The following is a 23016-nucleotide window of genomic DNA, read 5'->3' as shown; positions in this document are numbered from 1 at the left end:
GTGGCTAAGACCCAGAACCCCTCTTGTTTTGGACGATAGGTTCTCGGAATTCTCGATCCTGGTCTTACCGAGGTCGGAAGATCTTGCGGATCTCCTCTTGTGCCCAGTCTGAGCTGTGAGGAAATACCTCAGTAGGACAGCCTGGTTCAGGAATTAAGAACCTGTTCGTTAACACAGGCCGAGAGAAGAAGGCATTTTCTAAGAACACCATTTCCTGGTTGAGGGAGACCATCAGGAGGGCCCATAAAAGGGCAGGAACCCCCCCCCCCCTCTCCCCTCCCAGGGTGCCAAGTCCCATGACATCAGAGGTATGGGGGGCCTCTCTCTCGTTCTCTAAGAACCTTGCAGTCAGTCAAGTCCTAAGGGCCGGGATGTGGAACAGGAAGTCCACCTTTACAGCCCAACCTTAAGGACTGTACCCAGAAATCCCTCAATTCCTTCGAGATTGGTCCAGTGGTGGCTGGACAGCAGAGGATCTAGCCCCCACCAAAGATAGGATTGCTAGGATATGAGTGCTGGTTTGAATGTAGTCCTCTCTCTCTCTCTCTCTCTCTCTCTCTCTCTCTCTCTCTCTCTCTCTCTCTCTCTCTCTCTCTCTCTCCCTGGGCCTTCAGCATATGTGCAAATCTTCAGGTAAGCTGAAGAGGTTCACATAAACTTAGTAGTACGAACAGTTGCATTACATGATGCTTCCACAAGGTTATTCCTCCTCTTACCTCGAACTACTGAGGTTTCAGTCCCTCCCTACCATCACTGTGTATCTTAGGGCAGGAACCTTATATGCGAGGAAAGAACTGGGGTTCAGGTCAAGAGGTCACATGGTCTTTGACCCTCGGGGCGTATACCTGGCCTGGGTGTTGAGGAATAACTGGAATTTTCTGGTCGGTACCGGATTGACATCCAGGATTATCCTACGAAAGTAGTTCAAACTAAGTATACCTAGGAAAAATACAAATTACCAAGAATTTGTGATATTCTCGTTTCTCAGAAGTGCCGTAGAAAACAGTGCTGAGGTAATCTTATAAATTATGTTTTGACATTGACATTTATGGAGAGAGTTCTTGATTTTATTGTGCAAGGTTGTGATTATGGGTACCCAGTAGTTTACACTTTCTTTCAGGAGGATGACTCCAGCCAAGACAGTGATGCAGAATTTGAACAAATGTTAGCTGAGGCTGAAGATATGAACAAAGCAGAAGATGAGGCTGAATTGACTACCACAACATCAAAGAAAAAGGCCAAAACAAAAATTGGCAATAAAAGCAAGAAAAAGAAGCGGATGAAGGCTAAGGATGAAGATGGATATGAAACTGACCATCAGGTAGGCATCAAGAAATGTATTTTCTCTTGTGAGTGTGTGTAGGGACTTTTTTTTCTGGCAATGCTCTTACATAATCTTGCATGTAGCTACAGTTCTATTTGACCTTTTACTACACGCTTTCACTGGGTTTTTTTTCTTTTTGTATCCATGTGCACAAGCATTGAGCTGTACCTTTCATTGAAAGACTGCTATTGTGTAAACCATTGTGCTATTAGTGATTGTGACATTTATATACAAAGTCAAGAAAGAAGGGTTAAGATAGAATTTTACTGCATGTCTTGATATTGAAAGGTTCCTTTTTTGTTAAAATGGATTTTATGAGTTGATTTAAGTTATTTTTATTCAGTTAAGCAACTGTGATGAGGTGGGAGCATGCTTACACTTCAAAGGGTATATATTAATCATTCTTTGTTAAATACTTATTTTTTTATGATTATTTATTTTTGGAATGCAAGCTGAGATGTAATTTAATCAGGACGGATGAATGACTGGAAATATAAAATTCAGAATACTAGTATGGATTAAATGAAAAGGCTCTTACCTTAACCAGGTGTTGGTGAATTTAAATAATAAGGCTTACAGCATTTTATGTCTTCATCTCCACAAATCTGGCACTTATGTAGGCCATGTGTTTCTTTGAATGGTCCAGACACTGTAGTCTTGTCTAACAGGTAGAAGAGTAGCACTATTAGCTCTATCCATGAGTCATATAGATCCGCAGGTCCACTGTAACCAGCTACCTCACTATTGTTTGTGTGTGGATGCAGTGCAGATAATAGCTTCACATAATTTCACAAACTTGGAGTGTTTCTGCAAGATTGCTTGAGAAAGAATGAGCCAGTGAATGACCCATCTAGCTCATCTTTTTATTGTTTGACCTTAATTCATGTAGGTGGTGAGTGAATCATTGATAAATTCTTAACAGGTAGTTAACCTTGAGTGGTAGCTATGTTTTTCTTTCTGTATATTAGTAAAGTTTTGTGTAAGTGCTTGTTCTTGCCTTTTTAGGAAAATGTCACTGCCCTTGTTCATTCAAGTGTTTCTAGTGCGAGTTTGGGAGTTCTTTATAGTATTTTTCAGTGTTGGTAACTTCAAGTTGGAGTAGGTAACGAGAGGCCAGCTAGTTTACTTGAGTTTTCAGATTAGCTCGTTTGGATATATTCATCTCTAAGCTATTTTGTTTATAGAATCTTTTTTTTGTATGGGATTGCCAATTCTCTGGTTTTTTGAAGCCATGAGGGGGCCTGCTTTATAGGAGACATTTAGCTTCAAAGGCAAAATCTGTGGAAATATTGAAAAAGTGGAGTGGGCAGAGTGGAAAGGAATTGTTTGAAAATGTGTTAAAAAAAAAAAAAAAAAAAACTTAAAGTGACTGGAATGGAAGTAGAGGAAAGACTATGGTCAGAAGAGAGCTCGTATGGTAGCTGTGTGGTTGAACTTGGTACAATAAGCACTTTATTATCCAGGTTGATAGAGCCAAGGCCCCTACAGAGGATTAGTGCCTTCAGTGCACCTCATGTGGTGCACTGTAGGCATTACTTAGGTCTTTGCAGCATCCCTTTCAACCCTTAGCTGCAACCTCTTTCATTCCCTTTACTGTACTTCTGTTCATATTCTGTCTCTTCCATCTGACTTTCCACCTGAGGTTTTCCTCCTGCTACATCTTTCAAGCCTTCTTACTGTCAATTTCCCTTTCAGCGCTGAATCACCTCACAGATCCCAGCGCTTGGCCTTTGGTCTAAATTCCATATTCTGTTCTATTCTAAAGCCCTATCATATAAGGTCAAGTAAAACTACCTGAGTAAAACAACAAATCTTTACCTTTTTCCCCACCTTGTCAATACCTCAAATACTCTAAATGTGTTCATAAATAAACAGCAACCATTACAATTTAGACTGAAAACTTGATACAAAAGGCAATCAATCAGCTGGCATATTTTCCTTTTTTTGTAACAAAATACTCTATTAGTAAACTGCATAAAACTACTACATTTGATCTCTACTTTTTATCTCGTATATGAGTACTGAAAATAGTAACTGATATCACTTTTCCTATTTTGCTTAGATATAAATAACAACAGACTTAGAAATTTAAGAGGTTTTTCTCTCGTGTGTGTGTGCAGTGCTGAAACAGCATAAGTTGGCCAGACTTTTAAAAGACTTGAAAGGTGGTTTACAAGTCCTTCTCCCCTCCCTCCACCAGCATCTATGTATCATTGAGGTCTTGTTCTACCTTGATGTTTTATAGGGTCCTGGTCATTGAGAGGCAGCAAAGAGAAATCAGATTCCTTTCTGGATGAACCTGGCCTATCAACATGAACAAAGGGAATTTCTGTCAACTGGAATTCCTCTTGTTTCCTTTTCAGAAGTATTCAAAGCTTCACCAGGAGTTGGCTTGTTAGATAACCCATGTTGAATCTTAAATCAAAAGCCAATCTTCAGGTGCCTTTAAGTCCACAACCTCATACAAACTTGCAAACGTCATAGCTCCAGCCTTCAATTCAGCACTGCTTACATTCATTCCAGCCACCCTTTGCTGATGAAACTAGATCAAGGTTGACTTCAGTGTCCTTATTTCAGCCTTTTGGAAAGACCTCACGAACCTGACTCCTGGATATCTACCTGAAGCCCATTGCACACTTTTTCAGCATGTCCTTGGGAAGTTTTGATATGCAGAGTTGACCATACATGCCATAGACCAATTTTCCTCAGTTCTCTGTGATTTCTAGTTTGAGGTAGGGCCATACAAGTAATACACAGCAGCATGCGCATAACTAACAGCACCTGCGATGCTGCAGGTACGGCAACGAAAACCACGGGTTCAGGATAGTGCATCGCATATCACAAAAACACCCACAAATAAATAATCCAAACAAGCAATTGATCACTCACAACAGTGCACAGAGGACGGACAACACTCTTTGTTACTGTAGTACATGAATAGATTAGAAGGGGTACAAGCAAGAGGCACAAAGTTAATTCCATCCATCTGGCAAATAGGTTACCAAATACGACTAGAGCACCTGAACATGTATGGCTTAGAAATACAATGATTGCAAGGACAACTAATAGAAACATTCAAAATACGGAAAGGCAAAACAAAAGTAGACGGTAACCTATTTACGTTAAACAAAAACCAGACAAGAAATGATGGGTGGAAACTAGAACTGAAGAGATACCACACATCTCATTGTGGGAACTTCTTTACATACAAGATATGTGACACATGAAATAAACTGCTACCAGAAGTTGTAAACAGCAACAGTGTGGAGGAGTTTAAAAGGAAGCTAGACAAAATCATTAGGGCACTGTGAATGAATTGTAAAAGCTGATCCTAGAGAGAAGTGAGCACACATCCTATACCTTGTAACTCTCCTCTCTCTCTCTCTCTCTCTCTCTCTCTCTCTCTCTCTCTCTCTCTCTCTCTTATATATCAGTACTGTACTCTCGACGTGGTTCGGAAGTCACGTAAAGCCATTGGTCCTGTTGCTGAATAACCACTGGTTCCATGCAACGTAAAAGCACCATACAAACGAAAATGTACTGTATATATGCTTTAATGTAATATTTCAGCGACTGTACCAAAAACATAAACAAAAATAAACAAACCCAGAAAGTTCATTATGAGATCAAGTGAGTGCGTGCAAACTTAGGTATGTGTTGTCATCATTTTTGCTTTGATTTACTATAACATATTTCATTACAAGTTTAGTTGACTGATTATCTTGCATATTATAACTGTACACGATTGTTCATATGCGGAACAAACCCTTGGTCTTAACAATAGGATAATCTTGTGCCAGTGGAAGCTGGTTAAAAACAATCAAAGATTGTAAATCAACGAATCTGTGGCATCTGGCAACTCATGCGTATACGAGATGGAAACTGGTCACCAACCAGGCTTGGAACCTCTTGATACGTTAGCCTTATTTTGACCGCCTTAGAGAGCAATCGCTTTCGCTCTCCTTCCAAGCCAGTTACTTTGTTTGCCCGTGATTTCTTTTCAGTGTGTTTGTGAGGCCATTGGCCACCGCTGCTATTCAAAATGTCAAGACGTCAGCTGTGGTGGCGTCTCTTCTTCCCGTTGTTGTGGTGGCGTCTCTTCTTCCCGTTGTTGTGGTGGCATCTCATTCGCCAATGACGTTTCCTCCTCTCACGGAACTATGAGAGACGTTCTTTCAAGCTATGTTTGAGAAGCTGGGCTCTGTTTTTCGAGAGAGGTATTCTGCCCTGTCTGGCAAGAAAAGAAGAGATGTAGAATGAATGAATCTTCCCCACCCCCCTCTAGCAAGAAACATTGTAAAGGGAGAACGCTCCATCTCCCCCCCCCCCCCCCCCCCCCCCCATTTTCTCCTGCTTCATTTCCGTTTCCTCCTCGCCCTGGAGTCAAACGGAGGATTTTGGACTTTATGGCATCATCTTCTGTGAGTGAGAGGAGTGCATTGCTGACTTGTCTACACAGCCGTTATTCCCCCTTATACATGTGTGTTCATGACCATGGGAAGGTTGCTAGTGAGAGGAGTGCTTCGCTATCTTCTATGTATGGCCATGTCTCTCCCTTATATGTACGTGTCCATGACCATGGAAGTGTTGCGGATTAGAGGAGTGCTTCACCAATTGCTCTACAGGGCCGTGCCTCCCTTTTATACATATGTGTTCGTGACCACGGAACAGTTGCTAGTGACACAGGTGCTTCGACGACTATTATACACGGCTGTGTCTCCCTTAAGCGTACATGTTCGTGACCATGGAAGTATTGCGGGTGAGAGGAGTGCTTCGCCAACTGCTCTACAAAACAACTGTGCCCCCCTCCTACATGTAAGTGTTTGTGACCACAGGAGAGTTGTCACGGGTGCTTCGCCGACTTCTATACACGGCGATGTCTCTCCCTTATGTGTACGTGATGACGGAAGAGTTGCGATTGGAAAGAGTGTTTCGTCCGCTTCTCTACACAGCTGTGTGTCTCCCTCACAAGTACATATTCGTGATCATAGAAGTGTTACCCCCTTATATATCCACCATTTTCGTCTCCTGTACCTGTTCCAGTCCGTCGTAAAGATGATAAAGCTCCGATTAACCCTTAAACGCCGAGCCGGTATTTCCGAAAGTGTCTCCCGTATGCTGGCGGCTTTTGGGAGTGAGCGCCGAAGCGGATTTTTTTTTTTTTTTTTTTTTTTTTTTTTTTTTTTTTTTTTTTCCCTCCTAAAATCACAGAATGCTTAGTTTTCAAGATCAAGAGTTCATTTTTGGCTCCTTTTTTTTGTCATTACCTGAAGTTTAGTATGCAACCATCAGAAATGAAAAAAATATAATTATCATATATAAATATTGGAATATATGAGCGCTAAAAAAAATTCATATATAATTGTATACAAATCGCGCTGTGAGCAAAACGTTAAAGCTAATGAGTTAATTATTTTTTCATTGTATTGTACACATTGTATTGCGATGATTTTGATATATAACAAATTGTAAAATGATCAAAGCAACACAGAGAAAATATTATCACAATATGATGCATGAATTCGTAACGCACGGACGTAAAAAAAAGTTTTTTTCAAAAATTCATCATAAATCAAAATATTGTGCTAGAGACTTCCCGTTTGTTGCAAAATGAAGGTAATTGATTGAATATTACTAGACTGTAAATGTTGTAGCTTACAATTGCAGTTTTCGACCATTTCAGTAGAGTTAAAGTTGACTGAAGGTCACATTTTTTCTATCGTTATTTATATGAAAATATTTCAAAACTGATAAAAGCTACAACCATAAGTTATTTTTTTGTTGTATTCTACATGAAATTGCACACATTTTCATATGTAAAACTTCATGTAACGGCTAATATAAAATGGTGCAAACATTACAACAATCGGACGAAAGAATTTGTGATTTTTTCGGCAGAGTTACCGTGTTGACTTAAGGAAAAGTTTTTTTCAAAAATTCACCATAAATCAAAATATTGTGCCAGAGATTTCCAATTTGTTGCAAAATGAAGGTAGATTCACCATAAATCAAAATATTGTGCTAGAGACTTCCAATTTGTTGCAAAATGAAGGTAAATGATTGAATATTACTAGAATATAAGAGTTTTAGCTTACAATTGCATTTTTCGACCATTTCGGTCGAGTCAAAGTTGACCGAAGGTTGAGATTTTGACACTGTTTTTTATATGAAAATATTTCAAAACTGATAAAAGCTACAACTATGGGTTATTTTTTTGTTGTATTCTACATGAAATTATGCACATTTACATATATAAAACTCTCTGTAACGGCTAATATAGAATGGAGCAAAAATTACTTCAAAGTGACGAAATAATTTCTGAGATGTGTCGCTGATGCTTTTTAGTGCGAGAAGAAAGATATTCACGCGTGCGCGCCTGGGTAACGCTTGTAAACAAAACAACAGCTTGATCCGTGAACTCCCAGCATCCCTCAAGGTGCGTGATTCAAAAGTGTTTGCCAAGTAGTCCTATAACTATTTTTCCACATTTTAAAAAAAAAATTTTTGCATCGATGTATCATATGTCAATTAAGCACCCAACAGATAATTTTCGTCAACGTTTAATATGGCCAATAGGCATTTAAGGGTTGAGAAGTTGAAAGTGCCTGTTATGACAATGTCTCCTCCACCTTCCAAAGGCTTTTCTATCTGCATGCTGCAGTTGACGGTCAAGAACACGAGGCTGCTATAGTTTATGGACATGTTTTTATGTCCACCTCCCAAAGACCAGGACCTTGGGGATTGGTCTCTTGACATAAAGTTCTTTACGGTGTCGTTCCCTATCTCAAAATCGTGCTCATGCGTCGTCTCCCTGCCAATTACGTGACTCGTTGCATGTCCTGTACGTGCTTTGTCCCGTGAACGTGTATGTGAGTCATCGCACAAACGCGTATATGGTTTGGATCGAGGCCTTGTACAAGTTTCTTTGCATGGCCATGATCGAGGCCTTGTACAAGTTTCTTTGCATGGCCATGTTCCAGAACCCTCTGTATCACGATCTTTGGTAATTAGGGGTTCCATTCCAACCAGTGTGAGACATGATTCCTGGCTTCCTAGGGAAGCCTCTCTAGTGCTGTTAGGGTAGGATGAGGATCCTTCTAAGCCTCCTCCTTAGTATCATCAGTCCCCTTTGCTGGAGCAAGAGGAGGGAGAGAGCCAGGAGTTTCTGTCTTCTTTATCTGAAGTTGTTGATCTCATTCGTGAGTTCAATAACCCTGGGGGTAGAACACAGGCTCAAACTTCCATAACCCCTTTGAGTATAGAGGCCTTATTAGGTCCAAGGCAAGATACTAGGGCTTCATTTGAGCTTCCCTTGTCGGGTCATGCTCATTCTATCTTGCAACATGTTAACACCTTGGTTTTGGACTGAAATGGCTCACTGCACTCCAATAGACCCTCAAAGTTCCTTCCTCCTCCTCTCGTGTGGCATAGGAACTATTATTCCACCAATGTGGTCCAGCTGATGTGATGTCCTGTCACCTTAATTCGGACGTGGTCCATCTTAAACCTGGGTTGACCCTGGACCAGGTTAGTTCTGAGGGTCCTTTTTCCTTGCAGGAGGCCTTGGCTATGGAGGCGATGGCTTCTTCCATCTTCCAGACTGTCTCCTGGCTGGAATTGTGGTCCACTGCAGTAGCCAAAATGGCTTCAGATAGAGTTGAGGGAGGTATAGTCAGTTTTCCCTCCTTTTCAGGCTTTTGCAGTCTGGTGCTAAGGCTATTTCATATCGAGGCCACCTTAGTTTGACTGCGTGTTCCAACCTTCTCATGGCCCGGGGGGGGACGCTGCCTTGTTGAAGGTGGGGGGATTTGTAGATTCAGAGTCCTTGTCAGCTCTCCAAAACGGGAATCTTCTTGAGTTGCAGCTTCTCTACTGAAGAACTCAAGTACCAACCTTTAAAGGGAAATGGGCTTGTTTGCCAGTTGGTAAAAGTAAAAAGTTATTGACCCAGTCAATTTCTGTTCCAGTGGCAGGATTTTATTTGTTTTTTTCTCACAACTCCATAGGGGTTCATTGATCTCGGCCATAAAAAGATACGGAAAGGTCTTCTGTTGAGTTTTCCTTTTGCATGACCAAGACAAGCTGTGACAGATATTTGACTGATTTGGTGAAGAAATTGGGAATTCTTTTATAATTATTCATTCAGACCTTGTTGGGCATTGGCTTTTGTTTCTAAGGTTTTCTACATCCTCCTTATCTATCAGCTTGTAAAATTAATCCCAGTTAACCCTGTGTAGAAGATAGTCTTCTTCTCGGCTCTTTTTTACACATGGAGAGTCAATGAGTTATGCCTTGTCAGGAATTGTATATGCCAAAAATTAGGCAAGTTTTGGCACAGTTTGCTTTCCCAGTCCTGTCTGAATTTATCTCTGGTAAAGATGTTTCACTGCCCTGAGATGACTTTTACGTTTTATTTGAGGAGGGCAAAACCTTCAGGTTTGAGAATTTCTGGCTTACTGACTGTGGGTGTGAGAAGAAAGAATATTTCTAATACACCATTAGCTTTGACAGACGATCTCCATGGTTTCCTCCACATCCTCAGAGGAGGAAGTAGTTAGGGTTATAAATTGTGTGCTTGAGGTTCATGTGATTTTCTCCTTTGCTTTCAGTTAGTATGGTTGTTCATAACAATATGTATTCAAAATTCATAGGTTACACAAGAAATTTAAATTCTTTGATATATGGTGTCAATTTGTGTATCTTTGATATGTTGTTTATTTTTACTGATTTACACCTGAATGCATATAGATTCTGCAGGTGGTGTAACTTCAAAACTGTATGTAAGAGATAGTTTAACCAAACCACTTGAAGTTAGAAAAGAAAACATTTAATACAAGTTTTTAGGGTGTGTATGTAAGGTTTTTTTATTCAGTTTTACTCCTTTGCATTTGAGAGTTTGTAAGTATTTTCAGTAATAATTTATCCTTACCCTGTGCATGTAAAAAGAACATATAATTATTAATCATTCCTCCTTTAAATTACAGTAATTGATTAAATTGTTTCTTTTTCTAAGAGGGAGGGGGTGCATTCATTGTAATTTACAAGCAGTCTGTTCTAACAATATCAGCATCCTGTTGTAGTCAGGTTAGAAGTATTTGATTTTAGTTGCATTTTATCTGTGCCTGATATTGTGACTGTTAATCAAGATGTATTTAGAAAAAAGAAATTTCATAGTATAGTATTCCTTTTTTCACTTAGAAATTTTTAAAGGTAAAAATTAATAAATTCAAATTATTTTATATGTGAATGTTAGTTCATTTAAATGGAGATTGTAGGTAAATGTTAGTTCATTTCAACTGAGTTTTTAGTACTATGCTAGACATCAGATTGTCTAGGAGAGCAGTTTTAGCTTGGTAAAGTAATTTTGTGATGAATCAACCAACAAAAACATTTTAGAAGTTTGGCATTTTTGGGATAAGTCTTTGGAATTGAAAGAAGTTAGTTTTGGCTAGGATTTTTTCTTGGAATTCCTGTATATGGTAATGAATTGGCTATGGAATATCTGAATTTTCAAGTATGTCTATACTATGGGGTCTGCATCAGTGAGAAGGTCAGACCCTTTAAAATATCCAGTCAGTTGAATTTTAACTACAGGCAGTCCCCGGTTATCGGCGGGGTGCTCATTAGCAAAAACTGCCATTATCCAAAACCCAGCAATTTATGGTGCATGTGGTGCCAAGGTTTGGTTAATGGTTCCTCTTTTAGGTATGTTATGGAGCCATAACTCTATTATAGGCACCTTATGGCGCCATTAACCGAAAATCGGCCATAAGTCGCCGATTTTATGGTGCTAGAGTGCCATTAACAGAGATCACCAATAACTGGGGACTGCCTGTATTTTGAAAACTAAGTAAAATGGATCATTTATATCATGTATTTGTTGTCACAATGAATTCCAGACTTCCTGTGAATTTTGAACAACTTGATTGGTGGGCAATTTGTAGTCATTATTTTTCCTCATGTTGAAATAGACACACTTTTAAATTGATAGCAGCATAATAATCAAATGAGGTGGTATGAGGCTTTAATGGTTGCTAACTTTGACACTTTTTGTATACATTTTAATTATGTGGAAATTACACTTTAAAGTATTGCTGTTTATGGTGAAGGCGCTTATATTTGGTGTTGGTATCATTATTTACAATGAAAATTTGGCACAGCTTTTGAAGTTGTAAGTACTGTAATCACTTATAATTGATAGCTTTTCTGCTTTAATATCTTATTTTTGTCAGTTATCATAATATTTTTGGTCTTAGTTTCAACTTTCTTCAGTAGCTTCAGCTAGATATTATGACCAAAGACCTCTGCCAGGTAATAGAGTTGCTCTGATGCAGGATTAAGGCATTAGGATGGGTTAGTTGTGTGTCCAGCACTGTGCCACTGGTGGATCTTGTTTTGTCTATATTCTTTTATTTGTTCCTATACCAAACAAACCTTTGGTCTTAACAGTAGGATAAATCTTGTGGTGCCAGCTGAAAAACAGTTAAAAAAACAATAAAAGATTGTATATGCTAGGAACCTGTGCCTTCTGGCATCTGGCATCTAAGGCGTAGAAGAGGTGGAGGGCGGTCATAAAAAACCACGCATGAACCCTGTGATGCATTTAGTCTCTTCAGCCGCCTTGGAGAACAGATGTTCTCTCTTGCTCTCCTCCTCCCAAGCCAGTTTTTTTGGATAGCCCTTGATTCCTTCCTGTTTGGTGTATTTGGGTGTATGTGTGTGCTTTGTATGATACTATGGATTCCTCCAAGTTGAAGTCACGGGTGCGTCAGCGCATGTGTCCCGGCCTTCCAGGATTCTTGTGCTCACGATTCCTAGCTTCCTCCTTGACTGACCCCCATACAACTTGAAGTAGGTGTTGTGCTAATTTTTGTAATGTTACCAATCCATGTCCAGAATGTTGTTCCTCCCCTGTTATGGAGTGGAAGAACTACAAGAAGAGGGAGCATCGTAGGAAGTCTATGTCTCCGTCTTGGAAAGTATTCACCCCTCCTCAAGTGGATGCCTCTGCTTCCCCTTCTTCCAGGCTCATTCCTTCTGCATCTTCATCCATTAATGCCTTGTCTCCTTCCTTTTCTTCCATTGATTTGTCTTTGGAAGTATCAGAAGGTGCTCATGATGACATTGTTTAATGCTGCCCCCCTTATAGAGGAAGAAGTTCCTTTGGGGAGGGAGGAGGCAGCACCACGCGTCGGCTGCCACCTAGCGAGATGCCAACTGTAACTACGCCTCGTCCTGGTTTGCCCTTTATCTCGCCATCAATAAGGCCATCAACTCGGGCTGAGAGTCCAACACATGCTGTGACATTGGTTCCAGTTTCAGCCTGTGACATCAGTTCCAGTAACTTTACAACCCCCTCCTGTTACTCTGACATCACACCAGCATCCTCCATGACATCATCCCAGATGGTTCCCAATCCATTGGAGGTGTTCTTGCAGGGTATGGTAGATAAACTGGACTCTGCTTTTCAAAAGATATATTGTGGTATCTCTCAGAGGAAATGTCATAGATCACCATCCTCATTGTCTCCTTTGAAGCCTCTCACTGGTTCTACTCGACCTGTTCGAGTGTGCCGTAAGGATGACAAGGCTCCGATGAAGGAGTCGAAGGTGAGAGTCTCTCAGGTTGGAGATTCAGTTGCTCCTAGACCTTCAAGACATTCTTCTCTTCGTAACCTGCATTTGCATGTTAAGTCTAGAGCTTCCTCACCTTTTGACCTTCCCCATGGATGTGTTTCAAGTGACAGCCATGACATTGTAGACAGACGAGGCCATGAGGCTGTCAACAGTTGTGTCTCACATCACAGACGTGCTTCTACATCTCTTCTTGGTGGTGTGGGAGATCATCTTTTACCAATTTCCTAGAAGCCTAGGCATTCCTCTTCTCGTTCTCCTAGGAGGTCCTACGTATGTCGTTCGCCTTCCAGAGTCAAGGGTCGTGATTCATATAGGCAAGGAGTTTGTGCTTCTTCTCCCAGATGGTCTCACTTACATTGTTCATCTCACAGCCATGTACATGATTCGTAGCAAGGCCATGTGAGTAATTCGTCACACGGCTATGTACATGATTCTCCTCTTGTCGCAAGCGGACACGCTCCATTTCCTTCCATCACAGACGTAGTCCTTTAAGGGGAAGAGGTAATGTTCACCCTTCAAGGAGGAGCTTTCCAGTGGCCAGAGTAAGTGATAGTGATCTTTGTTGGCCATCTACTTTAGAACATAGTTTCAATGCAGAATCCAAAGGAGGGGGAACAGTCAGGAGTTTCTTCTTACATGGAGGATATTATTCTCATTCTTGAGTTCATTAATCTTTCTGAGAGGACTCAGACTCTCCATCTTCTATGGCCCCTACACAAGCATAGACAAGCATAGAGGCCTTGCCTGGCCCAAAGAAGGGTGGGAGGACTTATTTGATGAGAGCTACAATGTTCTGGGCATGCTCATTCGATTTTGCAGCATGATAATTCTTTGATCTCAGGATGAGAAAATTCTTTGTTCCAACTGGTCATTCAAGCTGCTGCTTCTTCTCTCTCTCTCTCTCTCTCTCTCTCTCTACTCTCTCTCTCTCTCCTCTCTACTCTCTCACTCTCCTCCTCCTCTCCTTCCTCCTCCACCTCCTCCTCTCCTCCTCCTCCTCCCCCTCCTCTCCCCCTCTTAGTTCAGCATAAGAAATATTACTCGACCAGTCTGGTTCAGCTGATGAGCAAGCAAGTTAATTCAGATGTAATTTGTCTGAAGCCTCGCTTGACCCTGGATCAGGTTAGGGCTGAGGGCCCTTCATTGACTTTTCAAGAGGCTTCTACCTTGGACTGCCTCTTCTGCCTTTCAGACTGTCTCGTGGCTGGACTAGTGGTCGTCAGCAGTGGCTAGGATAACGTCATCCCATTCTGCAAGAGGTTCTGTCAGCTCCTTTTTTCATCAGATTGCTTCAGTCTGGTGTGAAGGCCATCTTGTACCTGGGACATCTGAATGTTAATTTGTGGGCTAACTTGCTCACTATTAGAAGGGGCACAGCCCTTTCTAAAGTGGCTTGCTCTGTAGCTTTGGATTCCTTGTTGCTTCTGGAATGGAGACCTTGAGTCTCAGTTCCTCTTTCCTAGAAGTCGGTTAGAGGCTGTGATAGACAGGTGGCGTGCTGACACCAAAGATTGACTTGTCCAGTGGATTTTCATTAATTGAAGGTTCATTCTCATCCTCCACCTCCAAGGCAGAGTAGGCAGTCAACTTCAAGGAAATTTTCAAAGCCATCGAGTTCCACTAGAGCCTCTCAGCTGGCATTTGCTATGAAGAAGCAGCAGCAGCAGCATCCCTTTCAGTCTCACTCTTCCAAACCAGGGAGGGGGTTGCCCTAGGGGCATGGGTAGTTCAGGTCATTGATAGAGAGGGCATCACTCCCCTCCCATTGTCACAGTTGAGGGGGTGCCTGGTTGGCCATTTGACCAAATGGCAATTGCACAGAGCAGAAAAGTCGGTAGCAGATGTCCGTCGGGTAGGGTAGCTACTTCATTCGACTTCCCTCCTTTCTCTGATCATCCTCTCCTGCACTGGGCGTACGCCCGAGGCTCTTTGAAGTACCTCGCTCTCCAAGAGGAAGTGCTGAAGATGATTGACAAGGGCGCAATGGAGAATGTAGAATGGACAAGGGCGCAATGGAGAATGTAGATTGTCCTTCCTTGCGGTTTTACTTTTGGTTTTGCTTGTGGTTGGCATAGTTTGTTGCTTTAACAGATGAAGTTCTCATTATCTTCCATGAATGCAATGAATCGAGACATGTCTCATTGTTTACTCCCAGTGGACTGAGTTTTAAATGCCTATATATCTAATCTCTCACAGGCTTAGACCCCCTTCTTAAGAGCTCACATTTCTGAGAAGGGTGGTCGGGTGTACCAAACCTCCATTTGGTTCAGGATTCTCATGTATCCCTCCAAGTACGAGTCTGTCCTATTGTTAAGACTGAAGCTTTGTTCCGCATATGAACAAATAACAAATTTTGAATCAATTTGTATTTTTCATAGCTAACAAACCTGAGGTCTTAACGTTGACTGCCCTCCTCTAGCCGCCCCTCTAATAATCATGGGTTGAAGAAAGACAGAATGCGTCACGAGGCTTATGCGTGGTCGTTGACCACCCTCCACCTCTTCTACGCCTTAGGTGCCAGATGCCACAGATTCTTTGCTTATACAATCTGATTGTTTGATTGTTTTTTAACTGGTTGCCTCTGGTGCCAGAAGATGTATCGTATTGTTAAGACCTCAGGTTTGTTAGCTATTAAAAACACAAATTGATAACAAATTTGTCATTTTAGTTTTACAGTGTTTTATCAGGTACTTGAGAATTCATCCAACGTAATTTTTGGATTTGCATGAAAAAATTTGACAGTATATTAACTATTTTGAATATGTTTAGATAACAGAAATTCTAGTTGAAACATACTGGAACCAGATGTTTTGGCTGTAGTTTAAAATGATGGTGGCATCATGGTCAACTCACCGAAGTATGTAAACTCAAGTACTGACGAAGTCATGATATAGCTTATAGGCTTCCAGTTTTGAAGTGACAATTCAGTTTTGCATCATGCACTTTTCCACATCTTGTCAAGGTAGTTTAGTATGTATTGCATCACAGATATTTAAAAAATACTTCGCACATATGGGAAATGCAGAGTAGTTCTTAATGTGTTTTATTTTATTTCTTTGTTTTTTATGTTAAAGCATGATATGCACACTGATTAATATTCTAGTGAAATGTATTATATTTGAGTAGGCCTAAAAACATGAATTGTTTTGTTTTCTTGCTAAAGGAGATATCTGAATTTAAATAAATTAAAATTGTTGAAATCAGCATCAAAAGCATTCTTTTGTTTATTGTAAAGGATTGATATAACCAGCAACTTTATACCCTTGTAAAATGAATTACAGTAATATCTTAAATGTAATAAAAGTGATTACACTAAGTGTGGAAATCATTATTACATTAAGTGACATTGGCCCCCGAATCATGATACTGACTCTACTTTTAACTGAATCAGTCTACCCCAAATCAGGATTACTGTGAAGTCTGTCAGCAAGGAGGAGAAATTATCCTCTGTGATACTTGCCCCAAAGCATATCATTTGGTATGCCTTGAACCAGAACTGGAGGAAGCACCAGAAGGGAAGTGGTCTTGCCCCAACTGTGAGGCAGAGGGAGTCAAAGATGAAGATGAACATATGGAGTACTGTAAAGTGTGCAAGGTATGTAAAGTTTATTTTGTTGAGGTTTATTTAACATTCCAGTCATGGTTTCAGTTTTTAAATCATTCCTGGTATAAGTAAAATAATAATTGATAAGGAGCATTCTTGTTTTTGCAGAGCTGTGCTCTTAACATTTTTCTTTTGTAGTTTTTTTTATCAAAGATGTTTTTTATTCAAAGTAATGCATTGTATTGAAATACATAGACTCGTACAAAAAAGATATCACATTTTCAATTTGACTACCTTAAAGTTTTTAGTGATATACTGTATATTAAATGCAGACTTTGGTTGATAAATGTTCTGTTATTAGTAGGGATATATTTCTTACCATAGTATATTGGTCGTAAGCAGTTCTTAGTAAAAATATCCTTGGATACAAATTTGGGTTGTTTGTTATAAAACCACATTAATGACAGGATGCTTTAGATGGGTATATTGTACTTGCAGCTATCGGTGCAAAATAGAAATACAGTAGTACCTCAGACTTCCAACTTCATCTGTTCCAGAAGGCTATTGGAAGTACGATTTGTTCAAAATATGAAACAAATATCCCTATCATAAGAAATAAAGAGAATCAGGATAATTCGTTCCAGCCTACCCAAAATGTTCCCCTTTCACATTTTTTCTATTATTAATGGGTTCAAAAGTTAAATTAAGAGTGTAAAGTAATGAAACAGTACGTTATATTAAGTAAAAATTTCAACCTTTTATTTTTTCTGTGTATGATTTACGAACAGTTTGGTGAAAATGGTGCCCGGCCGGCTGGGGTATGGAGGGAGGAGAGACGGGAACCCTTTGAGAAAACTGAAATGGTTGCATTAGGCAAAGGTTGATAACAAAATTAATTTTATTCACATTTTACAAGGATAATCAAAGGAATTGATGGTGTGTGCATCTGATTGTGTGTCAGAGAGAGAGAGAGAGAGAGAGAGAGAAGAGAGAGAGAGAGAGAGAGAGAGAGAGAGAGGAGAGAAGAGAATGTATGAGAGAGAGAGAGAGTGTAATCAGTGTGTTTACACTTGGATCTTAAGTGCATGAAAGAGATTAATTATGCCAAACCACATCAACTTACTGTTGGCAAATAGCAGACTTTAAAATAAAATTGAGGATTTTGCAAACAAAAACTAATAAGTCAGGCATGCAAGAAAAGGAAAGAGATAAAATAACTTTTCACAAGGAAGCTGGTTAAACAAACAATCGAAGGCATGCAGAAGCTGAACGAGGCGCCAGTTTGTTTAGTACAGAGCTGAGTTACTATTACAGTAGTAAAAAATTATAAAAAGCAATTGTCACTAGATAGATATTTCACTGTAACAAACATAAATTATTTGGGCATATTGAGTGGAATTTAAAGAAATGGGCAATTAATCATCCCAGCCCAGTCTGCTTCTCTCTCTCTCTCTCTCTCTCTCTCTCTCTCTCTCTCTCTCTCTCTCTCTTTTTTCCTGTATTGCATTTGATAGCTTTCATGTCTCATCATTATGTGAAATATCATTTTATTTTTTATGTGAATTGGTACTGCTTTTACATACTTATTGTAGTAAAGCTTTTACTGTCTTCTCTCCTCAACAATATCACAATGCAAGATAACTTAAAAATTCATACATTATTCCTCAAAAATGCCTCCTCCCTCTACCTCAAGTTAGCTGTGCATCACAGCAATGACAAATGCTTTTGTTAATCATCTATGTTAAATTTTATTGTGAAAAGCTTTGTTCTTTTATTTACTATTTCGTTAATATTTTTCAACTAGACCGTCTCACTTTGTATTGCATTTGATTGTTTTCATATTTTATCATTACATTATATTTATTGTGAAATTACCTTTATGAGAATTGTTATTGCTTTTACAGTCACCTCTCAATTAACGCGAGGTTTACGTTCCTGGAGAGCTTGAGTTAATTAAAAATGCGTTTTTTAAACATATTTTTCCCATAGTAAATAACAGTAATAAGGGGGTTTACATTCCAGGACTTGGGGAACTCTGTGCTTTTTTGCTAACTACAACCAAATTGGATAACAGCTGCTTTTTTGCTAACTACAACCAAATTGGAAAACGGCAACATCCGTTTGGCTTGTATTTCAACCATCGTACAATTATAAACATTTACCGTAGTTATGTTATAAACAACATTATATAGAATAGGACTGATATATTTTTAGCGATAACTTTAGTTGCTATAGATCAAAGATCAGCAAGGAAATATGCTGTTAAATTTAAACCAAGTTATAGCTGAAGCTCGGAAAACTGTTCAAGCTGCTAATGACTGTTATCATGCATCGGCAACAAGGATAAAACTCCAGTAAAGTTATGCCATCAAACACAACTGCAGATAAAATCGAGGGAAAATAATTTTAATTAAAACTACCGGGCTTGAAACAACAAATTTTAATGTTATTTTCACACCAATTAAAGATAAATAACGTAAAGCTCATATTACGATGAAAGCAAGTGAAAATAGCGAATGGAATCATGTCTTCTTTTTTTTCTTACGCAATAAACATGCTCCCAATGCAATCTGTTAAAAAAATAAATTAGTTCACAACTAGACTTATTCAAGCTATATTTCGACTTCAAAGTTTGTCGTATAATAAAAAATGACATTGTCTCAGATAAGTAAAGTATCTGGATATTTGTTTATGCTAACAAGAAGCAAGAAAATGTGCGCTGAACTGATTTAAATACAGCAAAATAAACTCGTATTCGCTATCAGCTGATTTCCAAACCAAAACATTGACTGCTATGTTATTATTTTAGAACACAATGAAAAAAATTCATTTGCTACAAACAGCTGACTGAATTGGATAACAACACTGTTTTCCTTGCATTTCGGCCATCCTGCAATAGTAAAAAATTAACGTAATTTGTTACAAATGTCTTTGATTATGTAGAATAGGACTGATATAATTTTACATTATGCCTTTATGTATTTTTGGAGAAAATATTGGCAAGGAAATATAGTACTGCTAAATTTAAGCTGCAGTTGTAGCCGAAGCTGAAAAAACTATGTTCACATTAATGACTATTAAGTTATCATGCATCAACAATATATATGGATGAAATTCGACTAAATAATAGTGGAGAAAAAAAGTATTTTAATCAGAAATACTGGGCATGAAAGAATACATTTTACTGTTGTTTTCACACCGTAAAATTTTGTATTAGATGAAATAGGGTTAAAGCAGTGAAAGGAATCTGTTAATTATTTTACACACAAAAAAACATGCTCCCAACAATATCTATTAACGAAAAAAATATAATTTAGTTCACAATAAATTTCCGCTTATAAGGCATGGTAAAAAATCATGGCAAATTTTCATGAATTTACCTCATATCTGTAGTATAGGACGACTTAATTACAAAACCGAAAGGTTTTTTTTTTTTTTTGAGAAAAGTTATTATTTGCAAAAATTAAACAGTACAACTATATTATTAATGATAATGACTTAAATAAAGGTTGTTTTGCTTGTTGTATCCAGTAACACTTACTATTATCAGGCACCCCCGTGAATAGTTAAAACCCGCGAATAGTTAGAGCCACCACTAAAAATTCTTATAACTGCCTATCTTGAACATTCAGATATCAAATGTATACCTTTAATAATATCCTACTTCAAATATACCTAAAATTACTAACCTATCATATACTGTATTAATCTTTGAGGTTATATTATTAATATTATTTCAAAGTCATCTTAAACATTTTACTATTAAAAATATATACCTACACACGAGAGAAGAGAGAAGAGATTTTTTGGAGAGACGAGAGACTGAGGAGAGAGAGAGAGATGAGAGAGAGAGACGAGGAGAGAGAGAGTGAGAGAGCGAGAGAGCAGAGAGAGAGAGAGAGAGAGAGAGAGAGAGAGAGACCAATGAATGGCAACATTATATATCTGACCATCAAGAGTGAAATTATGAATTATTTCTGAGACAGAATAATAATGAGAGAGAGAGAGAGAATAACTCCTAAACTCCGACTCCTTCCCCTCCGCCAATACTCCGCCAAATACGTATATCAAACTGTCATATACTCCCCCGCCCACCTTCCTCCACGTGGATAAAAAGACTGGGTATCGCAATTTTTAATTAATCTTATTAATATTTGAAAATTAGTTATAAGGTAAATCATTTATTTATATTACAAAACAAATAAACATACGTAAGTAAGAAAGAAAGAAAGAAAGAGGAAGAGAGAGAGATGTTATTGTTACTGTTTAACCTCATTAAACAATATTATTTGTAAACTAGTACAGGCGGCCCTCGGTTAGCGGCAGGGGTTCCGTTCCTGGCCACAGACGCCAAGCGATTTTCGATGCTGAGCGATTTTAAAGCCTACGGCCGCCGCACACCTTCTTTCGAAACTCTAGACCAGTCAAAGGCGCCGTAATCCGTTATCCCACAACAGCGCAATAAGTAAAATTATATTTATGCAGTATAGTACTATAGAATTTACTGTACAGTACATGTGGGTGTCTAGAATATGTAAAGATATAATAAAGTTTATACAGTGTACAGGTAGCTGTAGTGTTCAGGTTACGATCATTAGTCTTACAATAGTTCGATTTTATGAGAGATCAAAATGGCCTAACTTTATCCATCTTCTAGTTACATAAGTTCAATAACAGCAAAAGAGAATGATGAAAGTATGGTTTTAACATTATACTCGTTGCGTGAACGTGTACAGCCATGAACAACCGAAAGAGAAACAACTTTTTTTTTTTTTTTCTAAGTACAACCGAACTGGATAACATCTGTTTGGCTTGTATTTCGATCATCGTACTACAGTGCAACATTACCGTATTTGTTATAAATGGCGTTATGTATAGAATAGAACTGAGATATCTTAATGTAATAACTTTATTCGCTATAGATCAGAGATCAATATAGATTAAAGATCAATCGGGAAATATACCGTTAAATTTAAACCTAGTTATAACTGAAGCTGAGAAAACTGTTCAAGCTGCTAATGACTATTATCGTACATCGGCAACAAGGATAAAACTGCAGTAAACGTCTGCCATCACACACAAATGTAGATAAAATTGGGATAAAATCATTTTAATCAAAACTACTGTGCTTGAAAGAACACATTTTACTGTTGGTTTCACGCCGATATAAGATAATAACGTAAAGTTCGTATTACGATGATATAAAGGATTATTGCGAACAGAATCACGTAATTTTTTACGCAATAAACATGCCGCCAACGTAATCTGTTAACGAAAAAAAATAGTAGTTCACATTCACAACGAGACATATTCAATAAATATTTCCACCTAAAAACACGCTGTATAAGGAAAAATAACTTTGTCTCATATAAGTCAAGTATGTATATAGATATTCGTTTATGCTAACTAGAAGCAAGAGCATTCGCTCAGAATTGCGTTATGGTGAAACAAACTCGTATTCATCAGCTGATTTCAAACCACAGCATTGGCCGCTCCGTGGAATACGGTCTTAAGTTTTCTGTAGTATTTTAAAATACAATAATATGAGAATACATACAATATTCTTGGATACAGTGAAATAATGTATAACTTTTTAAAGGATTTATGGAAAAGATGCATAATTAATAAAATAACACAATGCATTTTTCAGAACTGGCGGACAAGAACAAACATGAAAAACAATCCCCTGACAACGTGGAGCGTAGTTACAAAGGCTGCCTTAATTTGTATCTTATTTCTGTACAAAAATGAAAATACCTTTACGTAATATATTTTCATACACATTTTAAACATAAAAGCATAAACATTTGAAAAATCGACACATCGATCGCTAAATTTGCACTCTTTTTAACTCTATATTTTTGGAAGAGCGGCAGACGGCAGCATACAAGAACGAACTTGAAAAAAACATCGTAGTCGATAACTTGAAGGGGAGTTTCAAAAGCTGCCTTTTTATCATATTTCTGCACAGAAATAAAAATACCCTATTCGTAATACATTTTCATACACATTTTAAACATAAAAGCATAAACATTTATAAAATCGACACATCGATCGCTAATTTGCACTTTTTAAATTATATTTTCGGAAGAGCGGCAGGCGGCGGCTTACAAGAAAGAACATGAAAAAACATCGTATTCGATAACGTTAAGGGCAGTTTCAAAAGCTGCCTTTGTATCATATTTCTGTACAGAAATAAAAATGCCTTTCACGTAATACATTTTCATACACATTTTAAACAAAAGCATGAACATTTATGAATCGACACATCCATAGCTAAATTTGCACTTATGTAACTCGATATTTTCGGCATAGAACACCGTCAGAGGCATATATTTTACCCTAATACCTACGTAATAACTCTCCATAAAATTTGTTAATATAATTTGCATAACCTTTATGGTCTGAACGGCATTTCTACATATGTATGAACTCGTTAGACAACAGCGCTGGCGGCGCTGTTAACTGAAATTTGTGCCGTAAAGATACCTTTAAAATGCCTTATTTTTTTA

At 38.5% G+C, this 23016-nt stretch overlaps 1 protein-coding gene across 11 annotated transcripts in view; it reads left to right on the top strand.

Annotated features, from left to right (window-relative positions):
• Positions 1-23016, top strand: part of LOC135217153 (chromodomain-helicase-DNA-binding protein Mi-2 homolog) — a 272789-nt gene that overhangs the window by 77323 nt on the left and 172450 nt on the right. For 7 of the 11 annotated variants that reach the window (XR_010315081.1, XM_064252898.1, XM_064252884.1 and 4 more), the window contains exons 7-8: positions 1121-1321; positions 16352-16555. Coding sequence is in view for 10 of the 11 variants with exons in the window: in XM_064252898.1 (XP_064108968.1) it covers positions 1121-1321; positions 16352-16555 (405 nt within the window). In the remaining variant the exon portion in view is untranslated. The remainder of the gene's footprint in view (positions 1-1120; positions 1322-16351; positions 16556-23016) is intronic. The other 4 variants (XM_064252891.1, XM_064252877.1, XM_064252940.1 and 1 more) reach the window with 2 other exon arrangements.

This window comes from Macrobrachium nipponense, chromosome 19 (assembly GCF_015104395.2).
Source record: "Macrobrachium nipponense isolate FS-2020 chromosome 19, ASM1510439v2, whole genome shotgun sequence".
Lineage (NCBI taxonomy): Eukaryota > Metazoa > Arthropoda > Malacostraca > Decapoda > Palaemonidae > Macrobrachium > Macrobrachium nipponense.
The sequence above is the reverse complement of the archived record's forward strand: the minus strand, read 5'-3'. Positions and strand labels throughout refer to the sequence as shown.